Consider the following 14,873-nt stretch of genomic DNA (forward strand, 5'->3'; position numbering starts at 1 on the left):
TTTTTCTTTGCAGATGACGGCCGAAAATGGCTTCATATGGTTTCTACCGGTTTGGCTATCGAATCAGTGGAATCAAAGCCATACCGATTCCAGTCGACCCCAGCTCAAATGTACGACGCGAGAGCTTCTCACCGCAATCAACGGTCACTTTTCGCTGTCACATGCCCCGTTTGCTAGCGACGACAGCTCGTTGGACATCAGCAACAGCACGGTCGGCGAGTGGAGATTGAAGTACGGCAAGGTTTTGCAGCAGCATGATCTACTGCCGTCAGATTACGCCGGATATGCATACGACGCCGTTTGGGTGTACGCACTGGCATTGGATAAATTAATTCGTGAAGATCCGTCCTTTCTGAGTGATTTGCATTCGCTCAAAACGACCAAACGGTTGATGGAGGTCATTAGGGCAACCGATTTTCAAGGTGTATCCGGACGGATTCGCTTCGGAGAGGAAGGATCGCGTTATGCCATCATAAATGTGCTCCAGTGGATCAACGGAACGCCAAATATCGTGGGACAATTTACTCCAAATATTTCCGAAAGTAAGTACCAGTTGATGGGAGGAACTCTGACGCTTAATCAATCAGCTATTGTTTGGATGACCCGCGATGGAAAGGTTCCGGATGATGGTGCACTGGATTGTAACCTGAGTGGCCTGGCCAGGTTTTTCGGAACCGATTGCGACGGAGCTGTTTTGATCTTCACTGGATTTATGTGCGTGTTTGTGATAGCGATAATTTCGCTGGCTTCGTTCTGCTTCTTCCAAATTCGGTACGATCGAAAAATGAAAAGTTCAGCCAAGTATTTGCAGAAGTTTGGTATTGATTTACTATCGCCCTCATCGATTCCACTGAACACACTGGATAAATGGGAGATCCCGAAGGACCGGGTTGTGATCAATCGGAGGCTAGGTGAAGGAGCTTTCGGGACGGTATATGGCGGTGAGGCACAGATTGACGGCGAAGGATGGACTGCCATTGCTGTGAAAACTCTGAAAATCGGTTCAACCACCGAGGATAAAGTGGATTTCCTTTCGGAGGCCGAGGCTATGAAGCGGTTTGACCATAACAACATTGTGAAGCTTCTTGGCGTTTGCTTGCAAAGCGAACCGGTCTACACCGTTATGGAATTTATGTTGTACGGAGATTTGAAAACATATCTACTAGCGCGAAGAAATTTAGTAGGAAACAAACAGTCGGACGAGTCCGATATATCTCCCAAACGGTTGACAATGATGGCATTGGATATTTCGAGAGCCCTTTCGTACTTAGTTGAGCAAAAGTACGTCCATAGAGATATTGCTTGCCGGAACTGTATGGTCAACGCACAGCGTGTAGTAAAGCTGGGTGATTTTGGTATGGCTCGTCCGACATTTGAGAACGATTACTACCGCTTCAATCGCAAAGGAATGCTTCCAGTAAGATGGATGGCCCCTGAATCTCTGGCACTAGGGGTATTCACTCCAGCGTCCGATGTTTGGTCATACGCAGTGTTGTTATATGAAATTATCACATTCGGTTCGTTTCCATTTCAAGGTATGACGAATAATCAGGTACTCGAACACCTCAAGAAGGGAAACTGTTTAACGATTCCTTCCGGAGTTAAGCCTCAGTTGGAGGGTCTGATGAAGGCTTGCTGGAACCAAGACTACAAAAAGCGCCCAAGTGCTTCGGAAATAGTCGAATTCATTTCGAACTATCCCCGGTTACTGAGCCCATGTTTGGATGTACCTCTTGCTTCAGTTCAGATGGCCGAAACAGACAGTGACCAGTTCGAGTTGCTACCGGGGCTTCGAAAACGGAAGGATGAGCCGACTGCTGACATTTTAGTAGGTACTGCTCAGATAAATGATCTGAACCAATCGCCCAGTGGTTACACCGGAATGCGACCGGGAATAAATTTGAATGACCTGAATGTCGGAACAGATTTCTGTCATTGCGATAACGGATCGTTGCCTACAGCCGATACCACCACTACTAACGGATCGGTTGGTCTGAACGTGTACAATCCAATTGAGCCGCTGTTGCAACGTGATTCCGAAATGTCGAAAAGTAGCAGTAGCTTACTGAGGTACGTGCCCATGTTTGGTTTCGGTAAGAACCGCGCTCCAGTATTGATAACCCACTCGAACGGGTCTGTGACCATTGGAAACCAAAGCACCAGCACCAGTGTTTTATAGCACCGGACAGATGTAGTCGGTTCCACAACTAAACCAAATCCTGTCTTGGAAGTTCCTGACCGAAAGAATTCTTGCTAAGCACCAGGTAATGATCTAACCCTATTCGTTGATCGAATTTTGTATAGTTTATGAACATATGTATTAGTAAGAATAATCACTTTTTATCTCATAAATGACAAACAGTAAAGTTAGGTTGAATTATTTAAAACATGTTTATAGATAAAAATATTGAAATATGTTAAAACCACAACCCAAACACAATAGTACAAATATTATGCCGTCCTTTTAAATCGGGGAACCATCTGTATGGCATACCGAAAGATCCGAGTATTTCTAACTTTTCAGTGGTTATGGTACCGGTTGGAATGGTTCTCCAGCTCCGCATGCCAAAATAGTAAACAAATAGTTTTCATGCAAATGGCTTAGAAAATTAGACCAAATAGAACATTATAAGCCCTATTCGATACACATTAAAAAATATTATTATTCAGATAAAAAAATTCTAAAAAGACGTTTCATCTAGTAAATTCTATATTTTAAGTTAAGCTTTAGCCACCTACAGTATGATCTGACTATGGCAATTTTTCTCTATTTCTCTCTCTCGCTTTGGAGACTAATCAATAACATATATTTAAAAATAATGACGAAACGTTTTCACATGTCAGGAGATACTAAAAACTAGTCGCCAACCGTCGGTTGGCCAAGGATTGCTCTCAAATAGAAATGTGTGCGCGTACTCTAATAATCAAACGGTACATGGTTGTAAATGTGAACTGACAGAAAACGAAACTTAGTATGAATAAAACAACTACCTCGTTGCATCATTTGCAGAATCAACTGTAGAACAACGAGAATAATTATACCATAGAGTTAATAAAAGTAAGACTGATTAGTACTATAAGTAGACACCATCCGAATGGACTAAAGGTTGTATGGTTTATATGTTTTACTGGTTATCAACTTTCCGTTGGCAGTGTTGACACTCAAAACAACTTATGATAGATAATCGTTTTTTGTTTGCATGATACTCGGGCGGATTATCATCGATGACGATCGTTGAAAAGAATGAAGCACAATAATCTGTATTTTATGCAGTAGCTAATTTAAGAGAAATTATATCAAAGAGAAACTACAATTACAATCATCTCCGCAAATAAAACTTTGTTTGATTTTTTGAAATTTGTCTGCTTTTCCTTTTGTTGCGAAACTTGCTTACTCTTTGAACGTCACACAATCGGTGCCTTAGTAAATATATTTCATTTGGTCTTCAATGAGGTTCACACATAGACTTCGTCGGCAACATGAACGGATCACCTGTCCGTATTGTGTGCGATGGATTGGGAATCGAAAGAATTGCACTCGTCGAGTTCGTCTTAATCAGACCCTGTCAGCTTAGAGCGGAATCAATCTTCAGTTCAGTAACGCCATCGCACGGCATCACATTCAACATATCATATCAATTGTATGGTTGTGCAGTGCTGCTACTTTGGCGCGCACGAATTTGACATTTCTCTCCCCTACTTCTATGTACGAGATTCGATGCGGACTCACCTGAGGGCCATGTTCGCAAAAAAAGGATGTTGCCAATGATTTGTTCGGGAAATGTGAGTGCTGGATATATTGTTAATATGATGTCTTTGTCTTAATGGAGCAAGACAACTCTTCTGGCATTCCAGTGTTGGTAAGTTGATGATTCGGCAGCGATCCTCATAAGAGGGAAGATGAGCGTCACATAGAACGTAGCACGTTTTCGTTTATTCTAACACGGAAACTATGGTATATTCTAAGGTGCTGCGAACAACAAAACAATGTTTTCAAACAATAATCGTCTTCAAATGACTGTGTAGTCCTACAAATGCAACCCAACATCGGAAATGCTTTAGCAGTGGTTGGTGCGACGAGTTACGCAAAGTGTATTTTGTTTAAATAGATGTCAAGGTTGCTTAATACGGTGACTCGTTCAATATTTATTGAGACAGTTGATTTTATAGTCGAAAGCAGTAAAACAACGTAAACGGGAAAATATTACAGCATTACATTTACGAGTATTGATTCCATACCATTGATATTACACCAATCAATAAACCTCTATAGGAGAAAGGGGGGAAAAGTGGGACTTTCTTGATATCTCTTCTGGTTTATGGTGCTACCGAAAAAAATGGAATTTCGTTTTGAAACACCCTCTAACTTTACCATGCGTTTTCGTCAATTTTCTTGTAGAATTATTATATTTATGACACCAGTATTTTGTTTCGGTGCGTCGTTTTAATTGTTCGAAATTTTCAATCGCTCGTGAGGTATGTCAATCCATATTGAAAACAAAAAGTTTCGTAATATTTCGTAGTAGTATTATGTTTTTCGTTTCCGTTATTCACCCCGATTCTGCAATCCGACGGATTTATGATACGAACGAATCTACACTTGCGTTCGAGTTCGAATTTTGCATTCTTTATTCCGTTCGACTTGTATGATTCGATCGACTCTCGTTCGGAAACATTTGAAATTTTGAACACTAACCATCAAAGCAGTCAACACTACTTACACGTTCTATATCATTTATATTATTAATTGCTTAGTAAACGAAACCGTCACACTTGTATAAACAAATTAGAACGATTCTAAACCGAACATAAGTAATACGTACGCAAGTCGATCGAATAATGTTCGAAAATTGTACAACTCGAACGAATGATATTCGAGTTCATACCCAACTCGAGCGGAATGCTGAATGGAAATTGCACATTCGATCGAAATATTTCGAATCGATCGACGTACAGAATAAGGGTGATTGTTTGCTGCGAGTCGGAAAGAAATACGTTTTCTCGTGGCAAAGCGGGATAGGGCAAAGCGGGGTATATCAAAACGCTTAGCGCATTGTAACCACAAACAATTATCCAGACTAGACACTAACGAAGTTTTTGTGGAGCACTTCTCGGTCCTCCGTTAAACTGGCATCAATGATGTTGAACTGGCAGCGCTGGTGAGTTCCCGCCACCGCTTGTTTACAATGCAATTGTCAAAATTGTAAACTGCTAGCACAGTGTATTCTGATGCGCGAATAAATAATTGCCTTTATATACACTCAAAAAAATCCACACGTTAACCTTATGTGAAAAAACACGTAGATTCCAAAACTGGCTTTGTCATCGAAGTTTACATGATCTTCTTAACAACCAGCGGATCATGACTGAATATGAAATGAACCATATGTCAGAGTTATTGCTGTTGTCAAATATATTTTATGTGTCACGCACTTACTTGAATTCATTTTGTCATGTTCATTTTGTGCTCGCAATATGGCGTCAGTTGAAAAACCTAGAACGAACAACATAGGCCAAATCCCTTTTGACCCTTCTACGGTATTTATCACAGTGATTTTAGGGTAAATAATTGCTCATTGATTTCATCTACAGTTATGAAGTCTAGCTAATTTTTATTATACTTTCAGGTCTAATATTAGTGATTCAACAGAAACGAATTTAAAAGTAAAATTTTCAGAATATCTGCTTGCGAACAAAATTTATCGCAATGTTATGCCCAACAGACTATGTAATCTATTAGTTTTTAATACCAATATACATTATTAAGATTCAATACAGAATTTTATAGTAACAATTACATGAAAATAATGTGACTATTAAGCAAAATTCTGGTAAAAATTAAGTTCAGATGAAATAAATTTTGCAGCACAATTTAAATGAACTTAGTATAAATTTCACAAGAGTATTCTATAGAATCTACGAAAAAAGTGACGTAGATATCACGTGATACAAATGTGGACTAAGAGTTCATGAGTTCATTCTGTGCTATGTATACTTCACATAAGTATTACAAGAAAAGTTCTATGGATAAAAATCACATACGTTTTCACGTAGCATTGAAGTGTGGATTTTTCTGAGTGTAGAAGCTCCTTAGATGAAGAACCAACTATCTTCACTGAATGGTTTACTTTACTCGAAGAAATTTTGTGTCTGCCTGACGGCTAGTTGAAATCAGTATCGAGAAATACGAATACAATTTCAACTCGTCAAAAGTAGCGGATTCTGTAGTTAAAATAAAACATAAATCTCTGTTCGAATGTCATATTTGTTCAATATATTCTTTTCTGTTCGAATCATTTAAGAATATCATTTAATTGTAGGGCCTTTTGCGTCGGATAGTGTATGGAAAAATGCACAGAACAGGGTGTATCTTCGAATCAATTATGAAAACATTTGTAAGATATACAATCTGTTTCTGTTGATGCAGAATCTCGTACCGCTACAAAAAAACATTCACAAAATCTGTTCTGAATGCATGGAACAGAAACTATACTATGTAAACGATATCTGTTATGTGAATAGAATCAACTTAATTACATGAAAATCGTAGTTTATCATTTGTATTCGCACCATTAATTTGAGAGGCATTGTTCACCTTTGAGTTCAGAGTTTTCTGCGGATAAACTTTACATCAGTCATAGATCAGACCAGGTTTCAATATCGGTTTGTTCTAGTTGAAAACACATACCTACGAATTACGAATCGCAAATGGAACTTGCTTGTATTTGCTGTCTTTTAACCATGTTAAATCAAATAACACGCCGGTTTAAAATACTTAATCGTATGTCCAAGCCGAAAATTACTTGTAATTACAATCGAATTTCAGAATAGGTAAAATAAAAATTAAATTGTTTCATGCATAAAATATGCTGAGTATCTTATGATCAAAAATGAACCGGAATTTTCATTTTAAAATTCCCGCGTTAATCCAATCGGTAAACTTTTATTCTCTCAACGTTGGCTTGACGTTGACACTTTTATACACATTCTGTCAAATTTTGACGCATATCGTACGATTAGTTTTTGTTTGGCGTATATACAAAGAAGTTGAAAAATTTTCGTGTGGCGATTTTTATAATGGATGAAAATTTAGAACAACGGCTCCCCTTTGAAGCGCCATTAGGTCGATTGTTGTGCGGTTTCGACGTCATATTCATAGATCCACACCTCATCACCAGTTATGATGCATTCGATGAATGTGGGGTCACTATCTGCATTGGAAATCATCTCTTTGGCCACATCAACACGACGCTGTTTTTGAATGAAATTCAGCTTTTTTGGCACCAGCCGAGAAGCGACGCGTTTCAAACCCAAAACATCAGTTAAAATCCCCAGTTCGGTTTTACATCTCATCCAAGTCAGTCGATAAAACAAAACCCCTTACGTTCGGGACAGAAGAAACCAAGTACAGTATTGTGTAGTGAACAATAGAACGACCTCGAAATGAGTGAACCAAACGAACAAAAGCTACCACCGACACGAAAGAATACAATTGTTGTTGACTTCAGGCAGTGCAAAATTAGACCTTCGATACGAGAACTTGAAGGTTTGCAAATGCATCTTGACATTAAACGTGTGCATTTACTTCAATGCAAAAAGACGAATAATGTTGTTTATATCCAGTTTTATAAAGAGTTTTTTTTTTTTCAAATAAAATTTTTATTAGGCTCATTTGCTTTAGCTTAACGTGGCCGATTGTCTTGTTGTTAGGGAGAGAGAAAGGGATGCCGTATTACGGGGCGGCATACTCCCCAGTTAGTAAGGGGACATAGGGAGGGTGGGACCTACACAGTATTGAATTGAAATTTGAATACATCATTGGTTTGTGGCATACATCTTTTAGACACATTTTGCGTTCGATGAATCTTCATGTTTTTCAGCTTGTAGCAATGAAGAGATTATTCTGGATTGGGATGCTTCGTTGGTGTGTTCTGACGTTGATGTGACGTTTTTGGGTAGCTTCCAGCAACTCAGTCAGTTCAAGGCAGGTGCATGCTCCGAAGCATCGTTTACACAGGCCATACTTCCAGCAACGTAAAGAAGAGTGGGGTAGAGCTGTAGACGAGAAAGAGATAGGGAGAGCACTAAATTTGAGCATTGATAGTTTTCAAGAAGTTATAGATGAGAGTCATATAAGGAAGATTTCGAGTTGCCAAGACGTCGCGGACTGGTACGAAGGGTGGTATACCTCGGGCCCGAAGGGAACCTATGAGTTGGGACCTGGCATCACAATACTCGACACATGTCCAAACAACATGTTCGATGTCATGATAACCCTCACCGCAAACGCAGACACCACTCTCAGCGAGCCCCACACGACGGAGATGCGCGCTGAACATATAATGATTAGACATGAGCCTTGACATTACACGAATAAAGTCTCGGCTCACGTCTAACCCCCGGAACCAAGCTTTCGTCGATACCTGTGGGATTATTGAGTGTAACCATCGTCCCAGAGTTCCACTATTCCATGTATTCTGCCAGCTAGCTAGAGTTTTCTGACGACAGCAACTGAAAAATTCATTGAAGCAGATTGGTCTTTCATAGATATCACCTTCTAGTGCGCCCACCTTGGCTAACGAGTCCGCCCTCTCATTGCCCCGTATGGAACAATGTGAGGGGACCCAAACCAAGGTAATCTGGTATGATTTTGCAGATAAAGCACTCAATTGTTCCCGTATTTTCCCCAGGAAATACGGTGAGTGCTTTCCAGGCTTCACTGAACGGAGAGCCTCAATGGAACTGAGACTGTCCGATACAATGAAGTAGTGATCTGTGGGCAGAGTGTCAATGATCTCAAGGGTATACTGAATTGCAGCTAGTTCTGCGACGTAAACTGAAGCTGGATCACTGAGTTTATAGGAAGCGGTGAAATTTACATTGAATATACCGAAGCCAGTGGACCCGTCTAGATATGATCCGTCAGTGTAAAACATTTTATTACAGTCGAATTCTTTAAATTTATTATTAAAAATTTTTGGGATCTCTTGAGGGCGTACAGGATCCGGGATTCCACGAATTTCCTCTTTCATGGATGTGTCGAAAAACACAGTAGAATTAGAAGTATCCACAAAATGAACACGATTGGGAACAAACGAAGAAGGATTTATATTCTGAGCCATGTAGTCAAAATACAAGGACATAAAACGGGTTTGTGAATTAAGCTCGACGAGCTTTTCAAAGTTTTCTATCACCATCGGATTCAAAATGTCGCATCGGATTAGCAGTCGATATGAGAGATCCCAGAACCTGTTTTTCAACGGTAAGACGCCCGCCAGCACTTCAAGACTCATCGTATGGGTTGATTGCATGCAACCCAAGGCAATACGTAAACAACGATACTGAATTCTTTCCAGTTTAATGAAATGAATATTCGTAGCGGAGCGGAAACAGAAACATCCATATTCCATTACTGACAATATCGTCGTTTTGTACAACCTGATCAGGTCTCCTGGGTGAGAGCCCCACCAAGTTCCGGTTATTGTACGAAGGAAATTGATTCTCTGTAGGCATTTTCGTTTCAAATACCTAATGTGACATCCCCAGGTGCCTTTGGAGTCGAACCAGACCCCGAGATATTTAAATGTGAAGGCCTGAGCTATGGTTTCACCCCCTAGTTGAAGCTGTAATTGTGCTGGTTCTCGCTTTCTTGAAAATACGACCAGCTCAGTTTTCTCCGTAGAGAACTCGATACCCATTTGAAAAGCCCATGTCGACAAGTTGTCGAGGGTATCTTGCAATGGTCCTTGGAGATCGGCAGCTTTGGGTCCTATAATAGACACAACACTGTCGTCGGCAAGTTGTCTTAGCGTGCAAGATGTGTTGATACATTCATCAATGTTATTTACGTAAAAGTTGTATAAAAGGGGGCTTAAGCATGAGCCCTGAGGAAGACCCATGTAACTGAATCGCTTTGTCGTCAAATCACCATGCTCAAAATGCATGTGTTTCTCGGACAATAGATTATATAAAAAGTTGTTCAAAACTGGTGAAAGACCATGCTGATGCAACTTCTCAGATAGAACGTTAATGGAAACTGAATCGAATGCCCCCTTGATGTCGAGGAAAACTGATGCCATTTGTTCTTTACGAGCAAATGCCATTTGAATTTCTGTTGAGAGCAACGCTAGACAATCGTTCGTTCCTTTGCCCCTGCGGAACCCAAATTGTGTACCTGAAAGCAATCCATTTGTTTCGACCCAATTGTCTAGACGGAAGAGAATCATTTTCTCCAACAATTTCCGAATACAGGAAAGCATAGCAATCGGCCGATACGAATTGTGATCGGAGGCTGGTTTTCCAGGTTTTTGAATAGTAATAACTCTCACTTCTCTCCATTCGTGTGGGACAATATTACCCTCGAGGAACTTGTTGAATAAATTCAACAAGCGCCTTTTGGCAGAGTCGGGCAGATTTTTCAACAAGTTGAATTTAATTCTGTCTAACCCCGGGGCTCTATTGTTACACGACAAGAGCGCAAGTGAGAACTCTACCATCGAAAACGGTGTTTCGTTTGTATTCAATGTCGCGACGCGGGATATCTTCTGTTCCGGAACAGAATCAGGACATACTTTCTTAGCGAAATCAAATATCCAGCGGTTAGAATATTCCTCGCTTTCGTTCGCGTGATTTCGATTGCGCATGCGACGGGCCGTATTCCAAAGAGTGCTCATTGCTGTTTCTCTCGTTAATCCGTCAACAAACCTTCGCCAGTAACCGCGTTTCTTAGCTTTAATCAGACTTTTCATTTGAAATTCTAACGCCGCGTATTTCCGATAATTATCTGGAGTTCCGTTCCTTCTAAACGAGATGAAGGCTGAAGCTTTTTTCGTTTTCAGCTCTGAGCACTCTTTGTCCCACCATGGGTTGGGAGAACGCATACTAGTTTGCGCGCTAGGTACTCGTTTCGTCTGAGCTTGAATTGCGGTGTCAAGAATCAAGCCAGCCAAAAATGTATACTCTTCCTCCGGAGGAAGCTCCTGTGATGTTTCTAGTTTCTCAGATATCGAGCTCGCGTAACGTTTCCAATCAATGTTTCGTGTGAAATCGTACGAAACATTGATTGTTTCCGATGGTCTTCCACGGTTGGTGATAGAAACTATGATCGGCAAGTGATCGCTACCGTGAGGATCACAGATTACCTTCCACTTGCAATCTAACTGTAGCGAAGTCGAGCAAAGGGATAAATCCAGCGCACTTGGTTGTGCTGGCGGTCTAGGGTTCCGTGTCATTTCTCCCGTGTTTAGAATTGTCAAATTGAAGTTGTCACACAGATCTTGGATTAACGAAGAACGATTATCATCATATAAGCAGCCCCATCCTGTACCATGCGAGTTAAAGTCCCCTAAAACCAGCCGCGGTGAAGGAAGAAGTTCTATGATGTCTGCAAGCCGACGATGCCCTATCGAGACTCTGGGAGGAATGTAGATAGAAGCTATACATAGATCTTTGCCTTTAATATTAATTTGGCAAGCAACAACTTCAATTCCCGGTGTCGAGGGGAGGTTAATACGATAAAATGAATAGCACTTTCTAATCCCTAAAAGTACCCCTCCATAAGAGTCTTCTCGGTCCAGGCGGATTATGTTAAAATTATGGAAGTCGAGGTTGATGTTAGAAGTAAGCCAAGTTTCACTCAAGGAGAATACATCGCAATTATGAGTATGTATTAAGTGTTTGAAAGAATCAAGTTTTGGGATGATACTTCTGCAATTCCACTGAAGCACAATGATCATATCTTCGATTCTCAGTGGTAAATTATCCATCAAAAGATACGATCGCTGCAAGGAGGGGCCATTGTTCAGTCAACTGTTTTAAAAATGTCCTTACTGTTGGCAGTAGAGCAGTTAGGAAGCTTTTCAGAGGATCAGTAATATTGAAGGCTGTTAATATCCAGTCCACGATATCAGAAAATTTCAATAATCCAGCGTTTGTTGGATTTTCTGGTTGTGCTTTGGGGTCATTCGGGTTTTTTGATGCCCCAGGAAGTGCTGGGTACTCCTTATCATCCCTAAGTTTTTTGAACCCAGGAGGTGTTTGCTTCGGTTTTGAGTCAGCACTTTTTGTTTCCGTTTGGTTCTTTTGTGACGAAGAGGACAGTCTGAGGCCTTTACGAGGAAGCTTGGGAGAAGCCAGATTTTGTCTTTTCCTGCTTCCTTCAACCTGTGTGTAGGAAGGTCCTTCGCCTGGGTCGTCAGAGGTATCCTCTTCAACTGGCAAGATTGCAAACGGGTTCTCAGGGGTCGATGGAGTGGTTCTTTTTAAGATTTCCGCATAAGAACGTTTGGAACGTTCTTTCACGGATCGCTTCAATTTCTCCGCACGCTGTATGTACGTAGGGCACACCGAAAGATCATGAGGATTCTCCCCGCAGTAGCAACACTTTTCCACTGCTCTTCTGCAGAGATCGTCCTCATGGGCCTCTCCGCATTTGCCGCATCGCAGTTTGTTGCAACAATAGGTTGCCGTATGATCTAGCTGTTTGCAGCTTGTACAATGCATTACCCGCGGTACATACAGCCGAACAGGTAGACGAACTCCACTCACTACCAAATAATTTGGAAGTGCAGATCCGGCAAAAGTCACGCGAAATGAGTCCGATTGGTAAAATTTACCATCTATCGATTTGGAGTGCAATTGCTTGCACTCCAAAATTTTCACTGATTGAAGGTCGGGGTTTTTGAAACGGCCTACCCCGTCCTTCATCAGATCGTCGATTGTCAGACTTTCGTCACGAACCACACCGTCGATCTCCACCACATGAGACGGGACGTACACGCGGTACTCCTTCGTGAACAACTCGCTGGTAGCAATCTCGTTTGCTTGCTTCAGGTCGGACACAACAACGCGTAACTTGTTTGGCGAAACCTTATCTATTGTTTTTATTGCCGAGAAATGTTTTTCCAGGTCCCGAGCAATATTTAAAACTCTGAGAGACTTTAATTTGGGCCGGAAGTATACCACCCACGGACCCCCCGAGCCATCGTCCTGGTAAACTTTTTGGCGAGCAGGCAATATCTTAGAGGGAGATGGAGGCATCGGAGAGGGAGATGGCATTGGAGAGGGAGATGGTATCGGAGGGGGAGATGGCATAGGAGGGGTAGATGGCATCTCGGAAGCAAACTCAGCCTCTAAATGTTCTTCGTTCATTCGTTCAGCTTCGCCCTCCTCCGAGACACCCCCACTGTCATCAATATTCATATTTAAAGTGCGGGAGTAAAGAAGTCTCCCGCACTTGAAATGAGAAAGAAAGAAATAAAATGAAAAGAAAATATATGAATAGTAAAAGTTGAAAGAAAAAGTTTGAGAAAATACTTAACAGTATGTCACGGTAAGCTGTTAGGTGAGTTGCTCCTTCACTCCTTCGTTGTGCTTCAGCGTGACCTTGACTCAGGATTTGGCTGCTGCGATGCGGGTAGCAAACAATAGAAATAACTGCTGCCCGAGGATAGCACAATAGCGTCTACTGTCGATACCGATACAAAACCGGTGCACAGACAGAACTCACTTGCGGGGATGCTACTTTTTATCACTTTTATTTAATGCCTATACTACAGCCTCTGCTGTGATAGGCACCTTCGTCTTACCGATGTCGATTGTTAAAAAAACGCGTGTGCTCACTTCGAACATTCGGTTACGAATGTTATAAAGAATTGAATACAATTCAATTCGCAAAAGACAATAACAATGTGCACTATGTGGAGCACGAGAACATTAAGTACAACATTCCAGTATATATGGATGATAGTGCTATAGAAGTGCGTGTGCATGATCTTCCCTCAAGCGTCACCGATTCTTATATTCGCAAAACTATGTTCCAATACGAAGAGATTCTATCTATCGAAAAGGAAAAGTGGAAGAACTTTTTCCCCGGTATTCTAAATGGCGTACGTTTGTTACGCATGCGCTTGAAGAGGCCTATACCTTCTTATGTAACTTTCGGTCAGGATACAAGAATCGCGTGCAACTTGTAACCTATGACAATCAGATGGCCACATGTCAATATTGCCAAAAAGCTGTTCACTACGGTAAGCCATGTGATAAACTGGACAATGAGACAACTACACCAAAGAAAAACGGTGCTTACTTCACACCAACCCCAAGCAACCCCAGTACACCTGTGACAGTCCCTTCAACGAAACCATCCAACGTATCCCCTATAGAACAAAATACACCAGCTGCAGTTAACAACTTACCATTCAACCAACCAGCAACTGCAAACAATGTACAACAACTAGCAACGAAATCAACAACAATACCAACGGCAATGGATGACGAGACGAACCACGCACAAACTGCCCCTCAATCCTCGCAGGAGGGAAATGGTAGCTCTTCTCCCCCTAGAAAAAGGGTGACAACGAGATCCAATACAAAAATAAAATTTTCTAAAAACTCAGCTCAATCGGCCATGTAAAGCTTGTACGCAAATAGGCCTGAATAAATAATATCTTTTAAATAAAAAAAACGCACTTCAATTTTTTCGGAAATGGCTGAGCCGATTTCAACAAACAGAAGCTTGTTTGAAATCGTTTATTGGGGGTTTATTAAGCTTTGAAATCGTTTATCAAGGTTTAGGTTTAGGTATTGTACTGCAAACAATTGAAAATCAATAAAAATGAACTGAACATGAATTAATATAAATCTCTTGTTTTACTTTCGAATAAAATTTTATTTTGACAATTCAATATAAACTGTAATCCATTTAGTAATATGGTACTACGTATTCAATGCTTTCTCTGTTGTATCGAAATGTACAAATGTTACATCCACGTATACGTGCGAAAAACAGCTATAAGTTTATGGAAGGAAAACACAAAACTACAATTTACAACTGCAACTTGGAGACTGTTCTCAAATCATTTCACATTTTGTAA

At 40.9% G+C, this 14,873-nt stretch overlaps 1 protein-coding gene across 2 annotated transcripts in view; it reads left to right on the forward strand.

The window, feature by feature from the left end:
• The window catches only part of LOC131430699 (uncharacterized), a 133,708-nt gene extending 130,350 nt beyond the window's left edge, over positions 1-3,358 (forward strand). For both annotated transcript variants that reach the window (XM_058595857.1, XM_058595858.1), the window contains one exon: positions 14-3,358. In XM_058595857.1, the coding sequence (XP_058451840.1) occupies positions 14-2,179 (2,166 nt within the window). In that variant the 3' untranslated portion in view covers positions 2,180-3,358. The remainder of the gene's footprint in view (positions 1-13) is intronic.
• The last annotated feature ends 11,515 nt before the right edge of the window (positions 3,359-14,873 follow it).

The sequence above is a fragment of the Malaya genurostris genome, chromosome 2 (genome assembly GCF_030247185.1).
Source record: "Malaya genurostris strain Urasoe2022 chromosome 2, Malgen_1.1, whole genome shotgun sequence".
In the NCBI taxonomy this organism is placed as follows: domain Eukaryota; kingdom Metazoa; phylum Arthropoda; class Insecta; order Diptera; family Culicidae; genus Malaya; species Malaya genurostris.